This window comes from Mustela nigripes, chromosome 3 (assembly GCF_022355385.1).
Source record: "Mustela nigripes isolate SB6536 chromosome 3, MUSNIG.SB6536, whole genome shotgun sequence".
NCBI lineage: Eukaryota > Metazoa > Chordata > Mammalia > Carnivora > Mustelidae > Mustela > Mustela nigripes.
The window spans coordinates 161,686,458-161,706,907 of NC_081559.1; the positions used below are offsets into that span (position 1 = coordinate 161,686,458).

At 39.9% G+C, this 20,450-nt stretch overlaps 1 protein-coding gene across 2 annotated transcripts in view; it reads right to left on the bottom strand.

Moving 5' to 3' along the window:
• YWHAZ (tyrosine 3-monooxygenase/tryptophan 5-monooxygenase activation protein zeta) overlaps positions 1 to 15,540 on the bottom strand; it is a 30,975-nt gene extending 15,435 nt beyond the window's left edge. The window contains exons 1-2 of one of the 2 annotated variants that reach the window (XM_059394935.1): positions 15,061 to 15,540; positions 11,802 to 12,106 (exon numbers count right to left, since the gene is read on the bottom strand). In XM_059394935.1, coding sequence (XP_059250918.1) covers positions 11,802 to 12,095 — 294 coding nt within the window. In that variant the 5' untranslated portion in view covers positions 12,096 to 12,106; positions 15,061 to 15,540. Of the gene's footprint in view, positions 1 to 11,801; positions 12,107 to 14,427; positions 14,496 to 15,060 lie in introns of those variants that run through there. The other variant, XM_059394936.1, reaches the window with a different exon arrangement.
• Between the last annotated feature and the right edge of the window lie 4,910 nt (positions 15,541 to 20,450).

Consider the following 20,450-nt stretch of genomic DNA (forward strand, 5'->3'; position numbering starts at 1 on the left):
GACTAAGCTCTAAAAATCAACGAACACCCGTTATCAAGTATTTATATACATTTATTCAGCCCTAAAGAACAGGGACTATGCACTTCAATTAAATCACTGGCCTATGTGCTGTGATCTGGGCTTGCCAATTAGAATACATGAAGCCAGCTAGCTAATGAACTATGTATTTCAAAGTAAAATTACAAGTGATAGAACAGAGACATCTTCCCCTCTTCAAAGAAGAATCCATCAGAAAATGACATAATCCATTCAGAAAGTACTTTGGCAAAATACATTCAGTTCATAACCTTTGACAGAACAATCATACAACAGGGCAAATATCTTTAAAAAACTCAACTGATTTCTACAAGTCCTCAGTGGTTTAAATTAGTATCCTATCTAGATACAGGACAGTATCATATATCTCCTAGAGGACACAATTATCACTTCTAGGAAATGGAATTCTTCCTCAAATGCACAATCTGAATTATAAGAACTCACCAGAGAAATCCAAACTGAGGGACAGTCAACAAAATTAAGACCACCAGTACAGTGAACCAGGAGGTTATAAGTGGTATTGCCTGTGAATAAACTGTATAGGTTATAGAGTTTATTTCATCAGTTATTTTACAAAATGCTAATTTTGACAATTATACTGTGGTTATATAGGACATGCTAATATTTAGGGAGTCAGATAAAGGGTATATATTTTTTCCCTAAGTTTGGAATTATTTCAAAATCGAAAGTTCAAAATAGGGTAACTGGTTAGAAAGAATTTAACTAACACAGGTTAAAAAAAAGTTATTTTTCCTTTTGGTTATTTAATATTATATAAAAATAAGTTAAAAAAATTCTTTCTAAGAGTGACTACTTTTAAAACATGACAATACCAGTGAGTTTGTTCTCCACCTTTATATCCTTTTTTGCTAAACTGTGTTTTTCAAACTTCCTTACTGGATTGGTAAAAAGTTGTATTTAGGAGAAAACAAGTGCTGATACATCTGTAAACAAAAATATGAGGGATAGAAAGCAGGCTCCCACTTTTTCTTAAAAAGTATTCCCCTAATAATGCTAAATTTAATTTCTATTAAAATAAATATACATAAAATGTCTTTAGCAAATAGTAAATAGCCCCTGAATATGAAAGCAAAAGAACCCCTAGTGAGACATTTATAGACTGCAATTTGAAAATATACCTAGAGGATGTCTCCTTTGACTTAACCTCACCAAATATGTGAATGGGAAAGATCAAGCTTCCATAACCCATTCCTGTTTTAGACTGTACTACCATGGCCCTCTTCCATGAAAACGAATAGAGAGAGGTTAGGATACAGATATTCTACTTCATACAAATTATGCATGAAAAATGCCAGTGGTTAAAAGAAAAAAAGGGGGCAGGAAGCTGAGGCACAAAGGCTTTCACAAATGAGATTCTCATTACTTTCATTTAGGTACAGAATACTAAAATAACAGCCTAAAACTGAAGCCATTGTTTTTAGTGAAATTGAAGTTGTTAATTTTATCCAGTTATTCGCACAATCCTCAATCCCTCCTAAAACCTTACGCATTTACCCAGAGTAAACATGTCTCAATCTACAACTAAGGTGATACAGGAAAAGACTAAATACTATGTTTACGGTATGACCTAATGTAAGTCACTGAACCTCTGAGCTTCAGTTCCTCACCTGCGAAAATAAAAAATCTAGAATGGACGCAGCTTCAAGTCTAAAATTCAGTGATTCTATAAAGCTCAACTTCCAATTTATTTATTAATTACAAAACTCATAACATCCTAAAGTCATTTTTAATAACACCCTCAATAAGAAATTTAATTCCAATTTTAAGCACATCGTTTAAGTTCGAATTTCTAGTCTTGCACAATTTCCTTGTGCAGAGAATTTTACCAGAATTTTCACTTTATTCTGCAGAGCCACTGTGCCTTTTATCATTCCTACATCTAAAATTCTAAAAAGCAAGCAGGCTTTTTGTTGCATTTGGGGCCCGCCAACTTGGAAATTAGTCTCTTGCTCCCCCTTGTGGCTGGAATGGCCTCTTTCAACCACAGTTGCTTCCAAACAACCAATGAGAAAAATGCTCCACCAGAAATGCTAATGAATCAGGCCACTGCCAAAAATTAATTTGCAGACATTTTGACTTAAACTCATCCTTCTATGAAATGTTGGCCTACAAGAGTAAAATTTTAGGTGTCCTATGAATATGGTCATCTAGGAAAAGACAGAGCCGCTTAACTTCAAGGATGGGATCACAAAGGTGTGTAACCACTTAGCTGAATGCATTTTCCATTAATAAATAAATGGCAATCTTCACCATTCAGTTTCTAAAAAAAATCACCGAATTTGAGAAAACCAAGATATATTAACCCTGGTGTTAAGGAATGTTAAAGTAAGCCTTAAATATTTATCCTAATTCCTGTTGAAAGCTAGAGTAGCTGCTCCTTAAATTTTCCCTAAAATGAATCAAAAGGTATCTGCAGAAAACTTAATGCTGATAAAAAGCCTTTTTTTTGGGGCACCTGGGTGGCTCAGTGGGTTAAAGCCTCTGACGTTGTCTCGGGTCCTGGGATCCAGTCCCGCATTGGGCTCTCTGATCAGTGGGGAGCCTGCTTCTTCCTCTCTCTCTGCCTGCCTCTGCCTATTTGTGATCTGTCAAATAAATAAAAATCTTAAAAAAAAAAAAAAAGGCCTGCTGTTCTAAAACATTTTGTATGTATGTCTTTAGAAAAAACAACTGGGTGAAAGGACTCACAGTAAGTGGGATGAAAAACTGATAAATTAAATCAGGTTCAGAGAACTGTCTACCTTTGGATCCTTAATACTAGGCAAAATAATCCCAGGGTAATCTATATTTTACCTCACATTCAAAATGTAGCTCCTAATGATAAAATGGTAAATTGTAGAAGTATCAAAAAGAATATATAGAGCACCAAAGAACAACTGTTAAAATTTTTCTACCATTCTCAGGGGCTTTCCTCCTCCTTCCCTGACACACAACCCTTTTTATAGTTGGCATCAACCTTGATCTGGGCTGACCACCAACCAAGGCCCCATTTCTCAGTATTTCCACCACAAAACACTTTTTGCTTAAAACACATCATTTTTAGTGTTTCTTAATGTGCATATGCACACTGTCTAGGATTATAAACTTCCTAGTAGGACTAGATTTTATCAGTTGCTTTTTAAAAAAAGCTTAAGACCAGCTCTTTTATAGTCAACCAAACTTGAAGTCTTTGTTACATTATTTGTGTATGTGACCACTTCCCTAAGTTATCAAGATTCTTTTAAGAGCAGGGGCTTTTATTAAAATTTTTACTTAATATGTATTTCTTTTATTTCTATACATGTATATTACATATCACATATATTTCTTTTTCAAAAGCACAGGGAGCTTATGAAATAAATATTAATAAAAGGAATTTAAGCAGTTAATTAAGTCTTATGTTTAACCTCAAAATTAATAAATCAAACCACAATGAAACAATTATCAGGTACAAAAAAAGGTAAGCCGTATATTTGCTATTTATTATCACCATGGGTGTGTGTTAACTCAATAATTCTCAAAATGTCCTTGAGGTAGGGACACCTGGGTGGCTCAGTGGTTAAGCCTCTGCCTTTGGCTCAGGTCATGATCTTGCAGTCCTGGGACTGAGCCCCACACTGGGCTCTCTGCTCAGCAGGGAGCCTGCCACCCACCCCCTGCCTACTTGTGATCTCTGTCAAATAAATAAATAAATAAAATCTTTAAAAACAAAAACAAAAACATCCTTGGGGTAGATACTATCATCATTCCCATTCTGAAGATGTGGAAACAGTCACAGAGATGGAATAACTTGCCCCAAGTCATAAAATGAATAAAAATTTCAAACCCCAAAAGTTTACATTGCCTGTGCTAGATTTAGATTCTATCATCCCTTTAAAGGTAGTACACACTTTAGCTTCCTTTATTTTTAGAAAAATTACACAAGATTATTCTTTAAGTCTTATCCCTGTGATCTTACAAGTTGGATGACAAGACCCTCTATCAGATGAAAGCAACCAAAGGGGAAACTGGAGGGAAAATTCATTACTCATAACAAAGAACAGGATCACTTCAGGAAGTCCTATTTCTGAATATTTTTCCAAACACAGTAGTAAAATACTCAAATTACTGAATTGAGAATTTGTTCTAAGTATACTACAGCCTGCCTGTATGTAATACTGCCCTCAACTGTCAATTTCACAGAGTCACATTTTACAAATAAATCATTTGGGGTAGGATTTCACCAAATGTCTCTGGGTTAAATGTTAAAATGTGGTCCAATTTTAGGTCTATGTCCTCCCTAAACTCTGGGCAATCGTGTTTATTATATGTTTAAAGAAGCAAAAAAGTTATAAGCAGACAGTTCATGAGTCTTGGATCAACAAGTAGGTTTTTCTCAGAAAAGCATTTGTAATTAATCCATTAAGACGAAACCCACTCAACTCAGAGTAGGTTCCTTGGTAATACTGCTAATTTAAACAAACAAACAAAAATCCTCTTAGATCCCAAAACTTGTTTTCTAAGATAGGAATTAACCTCCACTAAAAAACATTTTTAGCCACTTAAACAATTCAAGTAAATGAAATCCCAATAAAACAAAATTGAGTACTCTTTGCAAACTAAATGCAATAGGGTCTTTCCTACATTTAAAAGAAATGAACAGGCATGTTCAGTGTCAAACCACTGAACAAAGTCTTATTTTTGGTCTATTCAACTCTACATATTAACATCTGACAGACTGTCCTTACAGTCTTACCTTGCCATCGTACCTGTGGCTAACACCACTGCAAGCGTATTTTTATTTGGGGGGAGAAGGGAAAAATGCTCACAACAAATACTATCAAAACAGAGTCGCAGAAGTTTATATGCTGAAACCTTTTAGTATAATTTATTCGAGTGTAAACAAATGTGCATGTCCATATCATAGGATCATACTGATACCCAATCAGCTATATATCCATGCTTTGTTGCCTCAGGAGACAAACTGTAGCAATAAATAAATAAGCCAACAGAAAACAAAAATGAACTGTGGCAAGATATAAGACTATTCTATAGAACGCCTGAGTGGTTCAGTTGGTTAAACAACTGCATCTGGCTCAGATCATGATCCCAGGGTCCTGGGAATGAGCCCCTTGTATCAGGCTCCCTGCTGCAGGGAGTCTGCTTCTCCCTCTCTCTCTGTCTGCAGCTCCCCTTGCTTGTATCCTCTCTGTCAAATACATGAATTAAAAAAAAAAAAAGACTATTTCTATAACACGTTACTACTTATGTCACATTAAATGCAAAACTAAATCAATGACAAATGACAACCGGTACTACATTTTTGCAGATACACATTTCTGATTCAGAAAGAACAAATTAAGAATGACCCGTTGCACAGAAATGTGCTAATACCATGGAAACTGCTGCAATATAGTGGCTAAACACTCCATTCCTCCCAAGCCAAATTAAAATCTGTGCTACCTAAAAAATATATATATATATGCTTAATATCGAATTAAATACCACAAACATCAAAGTTCCCTTCTGTTTTCAAGGAGGATGATGAGATGGAATCAATCCCCTGAAGCTGGGGTGGGAATGAACAAAATTAAAGTAAATTCTAAATCAGAGTAATGAAGCAGAAACCCTCAGGCCATAAAGACGGGAATTAGCAGTTGCTTGTCTCAAGGACAGCGCTAAGACCAAACTACAGCGAAAGGCTCTATATATGGGATTGCAAAGATCACACAGAAGGACAAGGGAATCCGTGCTTTACAGAAATAATTAAGAGCTGTATGCAGCACAGAACTACCAAAATTAAGTCGACAGAAAGGAGAGGGAACTTCAAAAGAAAGATGAACTCTGGCTTTTGGCATACTGAAACTTACAGCAATTCTAAATCCCCTAAAGTGCATTGTTCATTCTCAATGTAAAACTGTCATACCAAAGAAAGTACAAGAACCAGGATGAAATCACAACAGGGACCTTAGTAATTCTAGGGGGAAAAAATTCTAATCTATTGTAATTTCAATAGACAAGTTTTTTTTTTTTTTTAATGTGGCTAACATTAGAACATCTTTAATTTTAACTTTTAGAAGAGAATTTCTCATATCCATGCGCATTCTTCACTATGAATGTGCCAACTTACTTTAGGATCAAAAATGTATAGTCAAATGAATCTCAATAGCCCAGTAACATTTAACTCAATATTATAATATAACCCATTACTATGTCATATACTGGGCTCCCTTTATATGCTAGAAGCACTCACCAGATATGAAGATACTATATATTAATGGGGGGAAAACCCCAAGTCCTTCATAGGTTAAACCTCAAGTTAAAAAAAACAAGATTAGTAAATAAACAATGATTAATATATATATCTATTATACAGGCACTGAGAATCTATTCTGATATTAGTAAAAGAAAATGAGTCCAAAAAGCCAGATCGAATCTTTAAAAAATTTGTAAAATTTTAAAAGCATATTTTCTTTATAAAAACAACTCTTTTTGCATGTCTACCAATCACCACCTAAGAGGCAAAATTTGGTGTCACCTTCCAGGGCCTGAAGTTTTTCCATGGCCTCTGAAGTCCCCCACTCCTTAGCTTCTATACCATTATACAAGGTATGTAAACAGTATAGTATAATCTAGCCAGTACCCAGCTCTCCTAGTCCCATCTCTTGCGAAAATTACTGAGAAAAAGCCTTTTACGGAAAGCAATCCCCCCTGCCAACGTTCAAACAGAATGATCTGGAATGCCACAACTCTTCTACAAAACCCTTAAGATGCAAGATTAACCAAATTTCACTTAATTGATAACCTGGATTACATCATATTCTTCACTCCTAGGTAAGCAAACTCAACAATACCCATGACTTAGACTAAATGCTTGAGGATACACTTTTCAGCTACTTTCTGGAATCCTCCTCAGCTTCTAATAGCAGTTACTGATTATTTATTAAGATACCTGATTAAGAGTCCGATATTTATTTCCCAAACCATGCCACTATACTGCTCTAATTACTTAAAGTATTATGTTAAATGTTAGAATATACAAGGGTGAAAAGATATGTTACTATAAAAACTAAATGGAGTGCTTTGGAAGAACTAAGGAGCAACCAGTTTTTAAAGGGAGTTACATACAGAAAAACAGCTTGGGTTGAACAATGAAAAGAAAAAAATTACACATTTCTAGAAGGATTCTGAAGCAAATGCATACCACACATTTAAGCTCTCACTCTACTATGCAGACTCAAGCTGTATTTTGTTAAGGATACATTGATAAGGGTAGTTAAGCCAATTATTTGCAAAGACTTGGTCTCACATTAGAAATGGACAAATGAACATATACATGAATTTTTTTTTAAATTTAAAGCAAATATTTAAAACAAGTATGATCATATAAAAACTACTTTTCAATTAGCCAATTAAGATGCTTCTATTGTACCACTATTGAGGTGTTACCACTAGGATTTCTTTACTAGTAAAGTTGAGTGCTCTTAAAAGAAAAAAATGAAAAGCAAAATTACTCTTGGTGAGCTACTATAACTCAACACTGGCTTATTTTCCACCTTTCTAATTCAAAATGCCTCTGGGGGGGGCCACATACAATTTCTTTCTTTTTCTCAGGTAGATTAGGAATTGAATCATTTTTTATGTGTCTGTACTTCCTATTCTTGAGATTTTAACTCAGGTTTTTCACTCTAATTCTAATTTCAAATCCTTTCAACTTTTCCTCTTAGTTCACTTTTAACACATTAATCCCATTTTCATCATCACCATCACTGCTCATCACTAAAACTAAACATCTCCTATCATCTGTATCTCTTACTGTAACAGGCAGAAAGAGATTCTTAGTGAAGTACTGCTATACTGAAAACGGATAGGGTAGCCTGTTGCTCTTCAGTTGTTGGTTATTTTTTCCCTTCCCACCAAAGAGCAAACACCTATCTTTCTATTTTCATTCCTCTATTTCCTTTCATTTCCACTTTAGACTTTCTAACTGTATGAAGTTGCTCACCAGGTGCAATATTTACTGCTTATCATGACAACTCCTCAAAAATAATGAATTTTATTATCAAAAAGACTCTGTCCAATGTATTCCTCCCTGGAAGAATGGAGGTATCTACTAAGCAACAAAAGGACTTTGTATTTTCAAACATACCAAAATCCATTTGACAAAAACCTGTAAATATATTAAGTAGTCATAACACTGTAGAATTCTTTTGAGAAACCCAATTCCAATAAATAAACTATCTAGTGACTGTCAGCTTACAATCCATATAGCAGTTTTTAAAGCCCAAGGCACGTAATATATTCAGACCAGCAAAGCACCCAAAGCTACCTGGTTTCCTAGCTTGTTCCTGTTTAACAGCAGTTCTGTAGGCTACAGATAAAAGTAGTGCCCAGCAACCACACCTTAAAACTGCCTTGGGCAAATAAAAATGTAGAGAAGCATATAAAATGGGACTCAGGTTAACTAAGTATTACTACGATTACTCAACTACTGCTCCCAACTGTTAGATGCTAGATACAAGATTTTACTGCTTCACCTCTTGTAAGCTGTTTTTTGCCTTATACCAGTGCCTTTCAGATTTTTTAATGACACTATGGAAAATTCACTAGTCAGTATGGACCCTCTGCCCCACAAAAATAGTTTTTAAGGCTTCCTAGACCTTTTAAATCCCATTCCGGAACTTGAGTTAAGAGACTCCTCATTTTCATTCTCCGTAACAATCCTATGGGGGTAGACATTACTGTCCTTTAAGTGAACTCAGTTTTCTCAGAGAACTGAAGAATTTCCTTAGGCCTTGCAATTATTAAATGGTAAAAGTTGGTCTGACTCAGAACGTGGTGTTCATTTTACACCACTACATTCTTCTTTAAGCTGGAACTGGGTTTTCTAGTATGTATTTTGTCATTTCACATTCAAGACAAAACTATCCAGTTTTTGGCTGCTTCTTGTCTATTTATGCAGAGGAAGTAGCAGAGATCACTACTGTTTAGTCCCCACCCCACTACCAAGAGAGATTTTGGTTCACATATGGCAAACTTCAAATTAACAACATAAGGAAGAACCAAGTTCTCTTGCAAAAAGAGAAGTCCATGTTGTGAATGCCTATGACCATTTCCCACAGTAATGTTCTATAACTCTTGCACAAAGTAACATGACTACCCTTTCTCTGTTTAGTAAATGATATTAATTAATTAAACACTTGATAAATGCTTATAACCAGAATGGGAGTAACCACTTAATAAAAGACTAAAGAGCTCTTCAGAAAAACTGAGCTCCTTTTTATGGAAAGAGGTCTTTGGCCAGTACGATACAGATGCTCAAAAACTTAACAGAATACTTAAGTCTGGTTCATCACTGATGCAATTGATCAGTAACTTTAATTCCGAAAAGGGACTACCTCCTTATTTTTCTCAAATGGCCAGCGGGGGGATATCAAAGCTTAGGAAAAAACTATACTAAAATTGTATTTTTCTTTCTTTTAACCATTTAAGACCTTAAAATATTATTAAGGCAGACTTTCACTAATCATCAAGTACATCAAAAAGATTTTTCTCTAGGAGAAATATCTGTTCTGCTGTATTTTATTCTTCCATTTTACTCAAAGGGGGAAATGGGATTTTATGTGATATTTTTCCAGAATCAACAGGACCTGTTTGAAAAAAGATGATAGGTCTTCTTGAAAAACCACAGTATCTGTAAATACCGAGTTTTCCCAAGATGAAACAGAAAAGGCCTTAGAAAATTAGCAGTGCTGCTGGACCAGTTCTATTATCCTCTTTTCCAAAAGAAGACTTTTTGTTCTTTTATTCAGTAAATACTTGAGTAGATACTTTATGTAAGAAAGCATGAACTACACAAAGATCACTAACAGAGCAGAACTAAAAGATTAGCTTTTAGATCACTAAAAGACCAAGGCTGGAAGCAAAAATCTGTTTAGCTTTGGTATGGCAAAGGAATTAACCTCATTTATAGATACGCTCAAGGTGGAAATTTCATTTAGACTTAGCAAGAGGCCAGTACTATTCTGAAGAACATGGGAAGTCACCAATAGCAAATCCCCTTAATAATCATATCAACAAAGAAGCTATTTAGAGATTACCTGGTTATTACCATCCACTCACTTTATGCAGTAAATTTTTTTTTTTTGGATAAGGAAATCAAATGGAAGCAAAATAAAAACTGCTACAGTCTTTGTATTTTGTGTAGGAAAAACATGCAAATACCTACCTGGAATAGCAAAGAAGCTTGTTAGGAAAGAGTAAATGTTACTCATCCCCTTTATTCCTAAAGTTGGCTTTTGTCTTAAATTGTAACTCAAAACAACCAACTCTTTGAAACCAACATAAAAATTATCTGACCTATCAGGTGTAATAATTGGAGAAAATACACCGAGTGAACAAAATTCAGTAATGTGTACAGTTATTAGTCCATAAAGAGAGCAAGAGAGAAAAATCCAACACATTTTATTATAGAAAGACATATTTTTTGAATTTTAAATATTCTTATTACCTTAGCAAATCACAAGATAAACATGTTATTTAGCCTTAATAAAGACACAGAAAATCCTTTCCCACCTTAGAAATGACTCCTATTCATGTTAAAAAAAAAAAGAAAAAAACCACAAGACCCCACCCAAGACAGACACTACAAGAGAAGATTTTGTAAGCCCATGTAAAGATAAAAAAATATTTTTCTTTAAAACATAGCTTAAAGGAATTTTCATTTGAGGATAATTCAGGACTTAAAGCTATCCCATTAGTAATTAAAACTTGTGTAAAGGAATCTTATTATCAGCATAACTTAAACAAAAGCCCTACCCCTAAAACCACATCAGAAATAATCCTATATTGCTCATTAAAGTAGCCCTTCCATGAACAAGTTTCAAGTAAGTGTACACCTGGATTTCTACTCTGAGGCCCAGAATCAGTAACCTGTCCAGAAAAAATGAGATACTCAATACTGCCATACTGAGACCCAATGTATGTAACTTGGAAGTCCTACATGTAATCATTTAGTAAAATCACTCCTGAATCATTAAAAAGGAAAAGTATTAATGTATCTATGTTACATGCTAAATGATTGGATCTCCTACCAATTTATCCTGAGATTTAAACTTTTCCAAATAAGAAAGCTATCACTTAAAGAAGATTGATTACAATTAGCTAAAATGCAATGTTCCGTTCTTTTAAGCTTTTTAGAGAAGCAGGGCTTCAACACAGTAGGTACTAACTTCTTAAAATACTGCCTGATTGAACCTAGAAAAATCAAGTTTGTTATTCATTCATAATCTTTGTGTACAAAGTTAACTTCTAACATTTAATGCAGGAAGAGGCAAAAAGCAACTCTGAAGCCATAGTCTTCTGCATAGTTAAGTGGCTAAACCAGGGAGAATATTATATCTATAATGAGTCTCCTATTACATTTTTCTTACATAAAACAAGGTACCTAAAATTCCTGAATCCCCAAATGTACGCTTAAGAAAATGAGCTCTATAACTACTATAAATACCTTAACCACAACTGAAATTGTAATAGTTTTCCAATTAGTACAAAATACACTACCGGTCTTTCTTAGTCTACCTGAACTGATAATCAGTACTGCAGTTATTTTATACCAATTTAACTACAACTGTTTAATACCTTTTAGTAATGACACCCTGAAGATTTCAAAATTTAGAACATTCAATTTTTTAAAGGAAAAGAAAAACCAAAGAAGTTGAAAGTAACACTTGATATTCATTATAGGAGCCTTATTTTATAATGAAGCTAGTCTGAATGATTCTCACCAGTACATCATTGCAGATATCTCTTAGCTCGGTCTCGATTTTCTCTCTGTATTCTCGAGCCATCTGCTGTTTTTTCTCAGCACCTTCCGTCTTTTGCTCAATACTCGAGACGACCCTCCAAGATGACCTACGGGCTCCTACAACATTTTTATAAGCAACTGAGAGAAGATTCCTCTCCTCATTGGATAATTCAGCTCCTTGCTCAGTTACAGACTTCATGCAGGCTGCCATGTCATCATATCGCTCAGCCTGCTCGGCCAGTTTGGCCTTCTGCACCAGCTCATTTTTATCCATGACTGGATGTTCTGCAGGGAAAAAAAGCAGCATTTAGATTTTTCCATCGAAATAAATATACTCAAAATTATACCTTTTGTAAATAAGTTATATTAACACCTCAAACTTAAATGCCCATGGAAGCGTCTTCGCATGAGGAACTGACTGCAGCCTCACAAAAGGATGGCCAGAATGTGGGGGGAAAAGGAGGAAGAGGGCATACTCAACATTCAGGAGTCAAATTTAAATACATTAATATAAAACAAATGAGAAGCAAAACTAAAATTGCACTGCACCATCTTTGTCCAGAAGATTCTAGTTTCACATAAAGCCAAAGCACATTTGGTAATGAGGCTTTCCAACCCTTACCTTACTTGGCCAAAATCTCAATTCCAATATCGTAACTGATCCAAAATTAAGTAATTTTTTTTTTGTTTTGTTTTACTGAGAAAGCACTGTCAGCAAACAACATTACAACCTCTACCATACTTCCAGAATCATCATTCAGGTCAGTTTAATGTGATTCAGGTCAGTTTAATGTAATTCATGTATTTTTACTTTAATAATACCTGTTATTCTTGTCAGAAGTGTTTAAGTTTAAATTTTATTGGTATTACCCCCACTCCAAACCCACTGATCTCTGCAACACTTGCCAGCTGAACATGACAATTTTCTGGGAGAATAGATCAAATAGCTTGATTTAAGGCATTCTGAATATAAAACAGGCCCCCACAATCGCTAACAGACCCTAAAGACTCATTACCTGTATCTTGTTATATGCATACATGCTTAACACATACCGAGTCCTACAACTTACCATCACAAACACTAAAATGTATGATATATGAAATGCATCTCGTGTGATCAGTGTTTTCTGTCATTGCTCCAATTTAAATATAGAATTACAGTTTCTAGCAGTCAAAATTCAATTATCATTCAAGCTGCCTTTACCGTTAACTTCTCACCTAATCCTTTCATTTTTAAGCTCCCTAGACCTTTCTAATTTAAACGTTATGCTTTTCCTTAAAGACCCTTCTGGATGGTGCTAAAACAGCACAGAAAGATACTAAGCCATACACTGATCCAACAGAGTAAGTGATTTTAAAGGTAAGTATACAGTCTGAAGTGCTCTAATAAAGGGTGAACGGAAGAGCCACTGCCACTGTCTAAGAATTATTGACTCTCCAGTATCACATCCTTTAACTTCCTAGGGAAATCCCACAACACTTTTAAAAAAAGCCAAATCGAACAGGGTAAAGACGTAATCAGCTAGCTTATTTGTGAGGTATACCGTGTCAATGCAAAACTATTTAAAATTTATGATCTCATACCCTCCCCACACACACCCCTGAAATGACTGATTTTTCCCTTAGGAACTCAAAACGCTCTCAGGTTAATGCTGCTTCTAACGAAAAATTATCAAAACACCAGTACAAAGGTTTCTCTCCCAACCCTTCGGGTACAAGGGGAAGTGCATTTCTCACAGAGTAGTACTCCAAGGCCTCGCCTCTGTATTGCGGAGAGGACTCGCCGCACCCATTTTAACCCTTAGCCGACGAGAGACGCAGACTGAGGTGAAACGAACAAGCACAGACCTTGACTTTTAAAGTGCAAATCCTAGCATGCGCGCTATCCGCAACCACCCCTACTTGGCTCCGCCCAAGTCCCCGATTCTCCCTCTTTGTCATGGCGGATCTGTGTCAAGGAGCCCAACCTACTGCCGAGTGTTAATTCCCCCCACCAGAGCAAGAGGGAGGAGCAGCGCGCCCCCGCCCGAGACGGGGGAAGGGGGGGGAGCCGCTCGCCCGCCCCGGGGGCAGAGACGCCAGCGCCGCCCGCAGAAGCGGAACCACGACCCGCGGGGCGGCGGACACACCCCACTCTCCCACCCGCGTCTCCTCCGCCACCGGACACCACTGGTGCTCATTTAGGTTGTAGGGACCCGACAGCTGCAGCAGGTGGGGGAGGGGACAAGAGCCACACCCAGGCGAGCTGGGCCACCGCCGGCTGTTACGCTCAGCCTCACCCGCCCCGTGCGTGAGGGGGACACCGTCTAAAAAGCCGACCCTCCCGTTCAAGCCCACCGGGCAGGCGAGCCAGACGCCGGTCCACCGCCTTCCCCCATTCTCTTCTCTATCCCCACCAGGACTCGGAGCCCCCCACTCACCATGAGGTGAGGGGGAGGAAAAAAAGAAAAAAAAAAACAAGAAAGAAAGAAAAAAAAAAAAAAAAACCTGAGCCCCATCCCCCACCCCGCCAAGGAACCCAGGAAATTCGGCCCCAGGTCCCAGGCCAGCCCCACCCCAGAGCCGGCTCCCCCTCGTGCCAGAAACGAGGCCTCGCCCTAGAGTACCTGGCGGGCGCCTCCGGGACGGCCTCGGCTCGCGGCCCGGTCCCCAGGCCCGGCCCTGCTAACGCGCCGCCGCCCGGGTGGGGGAGGGCTGGGTGCCGTCGCCGCAGCGCGGGGCGCGGAGGCTGCGCGGAGCAGCGAGCGGGAGAAGCAGGGGGAGGGGAGGGCCGCGAGGGGAGGGGGCGGCCTCACCTGCGCCACTGCAATGCCCGCAGTCGCCAAGTCATTATCTCGGGCGGGAGAGGGGCGGCGACGAGGAGGGGGCGCGGGTGGGAACCGAACGCGCCCAGAGGAGCCTCGGTCACCCCCGGGAGCCGGCGACCGGGCGGGTCCCCGGGGATCTCGCGTGTGGGCGCCCTTTCCAGCCCGGGGACGGGGGCTGGGAAGGGGCGCTTATCGGGGCCAAGACATCGGTCCGGAAGCAAGTAGCCCTAGGCAGCCGCGAGCCGCCCGCCCGAACCCAGCGGAAAAGCCGCCGCCCGTCTCCGCCTGAGGAGACTCCGCCTCAGCCCAGCGCCGCTACCGCCGGGCGAGCGGGGCTGAGGGGCTGTGGAGCGGGGACGGCCCTTGGGCTTTTGGAAGGTTGGTCTGGGGAAGGAAGGAATGGGACTAGGTGGCGGCGGCCGGGTCCCTTACCTGTGTCCCGAGTGGGTGGCGGCGGACGGACGGGGGCTCAGCAGTCTCCGGGCGGCAGCGGCGAGGCTGAGACTCTGTCCGTAGATCTCGCTGCTCACAGGCTACAGCGGCTCCGCAGACACGGGGTTTCCTCCAATCACCAGCCCCGACAGCAGGGGCACCACACGCACGATGACGTCAAACGCTGCTATGGCAACCGTTGATTGGTGCCCACAGCTCTGGGGGCCCAGTGCAACCGCCGCTCCCTAGCGCGCGCGTCCTGCCCGCCCGCGCTAGAGGGCGAGCGGAGGAGCGTACCACTTCTCCCGCTACCAACGCTCCTCCCCACCCCGCTCAGCTCCCAACTTCTCTGCTCTTGGGAGAGTGAGCCTGGGCAGGAAGCGCCTTCCCTTTTTTTTTTTTTCTCCTTCCTACCAGTGCCTTCCTACCTCGCCTTCTTGAATTCCCCGCAACCTCTACAGACTCACTCTTCCTCTAAACCAGCAAGGAAATTCCTCCCCACCCCCACCTTAGCTTTCCCTGCGGCCCTCCTGCGCCTGCGCCAGTCACTCCCTCTAGAAGGGGCTCCGGTTCAGCAACATCCGGGACCTTTCACATCCCCCCACCCCCCCTCCCCGCGCCTTGACCCGCCCCGCCCTCCGTGCTTCGCGGTGGTAACTGCCTCCTGGGCCGTCCTGGGGCTGCATTACGCGAGTGGCTCCGCGGCTCTGGCATTGTGATCAGGATTTTGGGGGTGGCGGGGGAGGGCGCGGTCAGACGGTCGAGGAGGGGCGGTGTGGCGCGCTACCCCCAGTCCGCCTCACCCCGTCGCCAGGCGGGGCCTACCTGAGCGCGCGGCCCCTCCCTTCCTCCCTTCCGCGGCAGCTTTACCTGCCGGCTGGGGGAAAGCGGCCTGAGACCTTTTAAGGCTCGGAAGAGAGAGTGAGGAGTCTGGCCCCGGAGTGTATGGGCTGAGTGACGGGAAAGTTTTCCAATCGGGGACTCCGGATCCGTGCGCAGTGACAGCTGCGAAGGGGACAATGGGGGCGCGAAGTGGGGGTGAGGTGGGTCGGCTGGGGCGGAGCTGGTGGGAGGTGAGGCCTGGAAGGAGAGGCCGCCGCTTTCAGCTCCCGCGGGGAAACGGCAGCCTTCTTAGACGGAGGGCTCCGGGGATGGTGGAGGCCTGAGCAAAGAACAGGTTGGATCGTTCCTCGTAGATTAGATTTTTCTATCCAAATAAAGCATCCACTGGAAGAGTTCATGTTGCAGTGATTTAAAACATAAAGATCATTACCTGTTTTCTCCTGAAGCAAGGTTTGAGGGATGTGGTATTTCCCAGGGCCCCCGTTGACCCAGCTGGCAGTGGAGCCAGGAAGAGGGGGAAAGAGGAGCGGAAATTGCAGGTGCCTACCAACGGGCCAGCCTAAAACCGTAGAGCCTCCACCCAGTCAACTTAAGGAAGTTCAGAGAGATACATGCACAGTGTAAAATGCCCCTGCCTCTTCTCCCTTTGAACGTTAGAGCTACGAAAAGATTAGTGACCTGCAAAATCAGTTGCAAAAGTCATCTAGAGTTTATATAGTTAGCAATGAAACCTCAAATCTGTTCCTACCACCTCTTTGCAAACGCCATTTTGGCCTGAGTTTTCCAAAACATCCTTTTTGAAAATCATTTCCCCCTTATCTCGGTAAGTGTACTCTTTAATGCCCATTCCCTATTTCCCCCATCTCTCCACCTACCTCCCCAATGGTATCTATCAGTTTGTTGTTCTCTGTAGTCAAGAGTATGTTTCTTGGTTTGTCTATTTCTCCCAACATACCTTTATTGAGCACCTACTAGGGGGCCTGCCTAAAGAACAGCTGACAAAGGAGCTTCACTAAAGAGTTCAGCCTCCAGTTGTGCAAAGGACTGAATTTATCAGTGGCGGACACATAAAATCCGTCCTCCCTCTCCCAGCACCTTGTCTGTTCTGTGTGTTCTGTTCCGTTGGATACAGTATTTCTGCCCCAGACCATTCTGCAAATTACGTTTTGCCTGAGGTTCCAGCTGGCATTTAGATAGTAAAGTATAAACCAGGAAGGGAGTTTTCCAGTGACCAGTTCGGTTTCAGGGTGTTTTATTTTTTTCCCAACTTCACATCAGAACAGATTCATACTAGACTTAATTGATCGGGGTTTTATTTCTGAGATGTTAAAGTCCCTGTTCTTTGACTCCCAGGTAAAGTCTTTTCGAGAGTGACTTATTTAAAATAATATTTCACCCCCCCTTTTTTAAGTTGTCTTTGGCTTTGTGCTAAGCATGGCACCTGAAATTTGACAGAAGATAATGTTAGGGCTGGCTCAGTTGGAAGAGCCTATAGCTCTTGATCTCGGAGTCATGAGTTCAAGCCCCACATGGGGTGTACTGATTACTTAAATAAATAAAAAAAGATATTAAGTTAAATCTTACTTAAAATGGAAATCGATGTTTCTCTAATCTCAACCTGTGTCTAGATAGAATATTCCCTTTTGTTTTAGAGGAAGTGTAGGGATTTCTATGCATCAATAAATTGTGGACTTACTTTAGGAAACAGCTAAATTAGGTGTCCACCTCATGTTTTAAATAGAAAGGCATGTGTGTATGAAACAATAGGAATTACTAGGTTTACATACTCAAGGAATTTGAGCTCATGGAATAAAGGTGTAATGCAGTTGCAGGGAAGCAAGAATAGAGTCACAAAAGTCTCAAGTGGTAAGTATTTTGAGGAATAGGAATATATATGGCAAGGATAATGACAAAAGATAAAGAAGAACTATGAACTTGAACTTGGGAAAAATTACTGGGAGAATTTCATGTAGCCTGACCTATTTTATTTTCTTCACTGCTCAACTTTGTTGCCTGCGTCAATTTACTCAACTTTCTATGCCTTAACTGCCACATCAATAAAATACTGGTAATAAAAACACTTAACTTATTAAGTGGTATTGAGGATTAAATGAAGTTTTATATATATATATATATAAGATATAAATATATAATAACTTACATATAAGATATGTCTTTCATAATTATGAGATATGTAAGTAATAATCATATATATTGCTTAGCATCATTCATTGCACAAAGTAATAGAACTATTATTTATTAATAAGTGGACATATCTGATGTCTCTACTGTTCAAAAGGTTATGAAGATAAAATAAATGATATATTTAAGTTGTCTTTAAAAAGTGAGATAAGGGGCACCTGGGTGTTGCTGTCAGTTAAGCACCTGATTCTTAGTTTTGGCTCAGGTCGTGATTTCAGGGTCCTGAGACTGAGCCCCATATTGTGCTCTGCTTAGCATGCAGCCTGCTTGAGATTCTCTCTTCCTCTCCCTCTGCCCCTCCTGGTTGTGTTTTCTCTCTCTCTCTCAAATAAATGAAAATCTCTAAAAAGAAAAAATGAGGTATAAGGATGTTCCCTCCGGAAACAAATCTGTGTTAGTTTATTAGTACTAATGAGAATTAAGGGATGAGGCAGTGAATAGGCTCCACTCATGTACAAGGGACTCTTGTGACCTCTTCATATCTAAGCTATATATTAAAATAAGAGTTCAGGGGAATTTGCACAGGTGCATTATTCAAATTGGAAAAACCACAAAAGATGGGACTGTACTGATGAAGCAACAGTTAGGTGATCTTTTAAGTTTAATTGCCAATCAGTCAGGTTATAGTCTCACTTTAACATTATGATTTTTTTAAAGGATTTTGTTTATTTGACAGAGATCACAAGTAAGCAGAGAGGCAGGTGGGGTGGGGGGACACGGGAGGCTCCCCACTGAGCAGAGAGCCTGATGTGGGGCTCGATCCCAGGACTCTGGGATCATGACCTGAGCCGAAGGCAGAGCTTAACCCACTGAGCCACCCAGGCGCCCCTAACATTATGATTTAATTGGAGAAATGCAGCATAGTGCAGTGGGCCTTGGAATCAGAATTGGGTACAAATCTTGGTTTGTCTATCAGAGCTATGTGACCTTAGGCTACTAAACTGCACATACTAATACTCAATTCCATCAGATTATTGCAAACATTAAGTAAGAAAGGAGAGAGCTGCACATAATACTCTAGATTATGATTATCTATTGTTGGAATAATCTGGAGTTTGTGCCAGAGACAGACTCATCAGCTCTTGACCAAACCCACTGTGCTCTCTCAGAGCCACAGCTGGACTCCATTGTGTCTCTCTTGCTGTTTGGTGTGGCCATGTGAGTGAGCACTGACTAATGGTGTATGACCAAAGCGACGCACTGCACTTGTAGGCCTGTCCCATAAAATCTTCCCATTTGAACCTCTGTTCAGTCCCTGAATAGACCTCTTTCTGCCAACTGAATGGAGAGGATTGCAAGGCTTTAAAGGAAAGTGGGTATATATATATATATATATATATATATATATATATATATATAATATATATATGGTCAATATATAGATCATTTTAGACTTTATTGAGGGATAAACTTATTTTATCTTTTTAAAATTTTTTAGTAACCTCTATGCCTACTGTGGGAATCAAACTCATGATCCCGAGATGAAGAGTCATGTGCCCCTACTGACTGAGCCAGCTGGGTGCCCCAAGATTACACTTATCTTAATGAGAACTAGTACTATATAGAATTGCTCAATCACTATATTGTACAACCAAAACTAATTTAATACCACATGTTAATTATACTGGAATGAAAATAAAATTTAAAACAATTTACTCTTGATGCCATCCTCATTCCTTTGTCTGTTACTTTAGCTTTGTTTTTCTAAAAAAAAAAAAAATTGTATTTTTTTCAGCCCATACCTTTTAAATTCAAGCCTCACAGCCCAGACTCTAGCCCTATGTTCTATGATACTTTGGTCATAGATGGGGTTTTTTGCACAATGATTTAAAAGTCAAAGACATAAGCAAAACCAAGCCAACTGTGAGCTCTCATCTCATAAATTCATTAAGCACTTCATTAAAGAGGTCCCACTGGTTAGGGGTTATGTTGCTCACTGGGGATAAGAATGTGTAGATCATGGTCCCTCCCTAAAAGAGCTCACAGTCTTGGACAGACACAGACATTAAATGCAATTACAGTGAAGGATGGTGAAGTAACGCTATGTGTGTTTGGGGAAATCTGAGCTGTAAGCACCAACTGTCCATAGAAAGGTGAGGAAGATTCCCTGAAAAAACTCACACTAATTCCTATGAATTACTGACTTGATTATCAACAGAGTCTATTTTGCTTTCTGGCCTCCAATGAAATTTTTAATTTCCCAGTGAAATTTTTAGTTTCCTTGCATTCTTTTTTGTTTGTTTGTTTCCTTGCATTCTTAATTGATGGGTCACTATTTGATAGACATCATGGCTCCTCACATTCTATTAAGGACACAGACAGTTTCTAGAGTAATCTTTACCTAC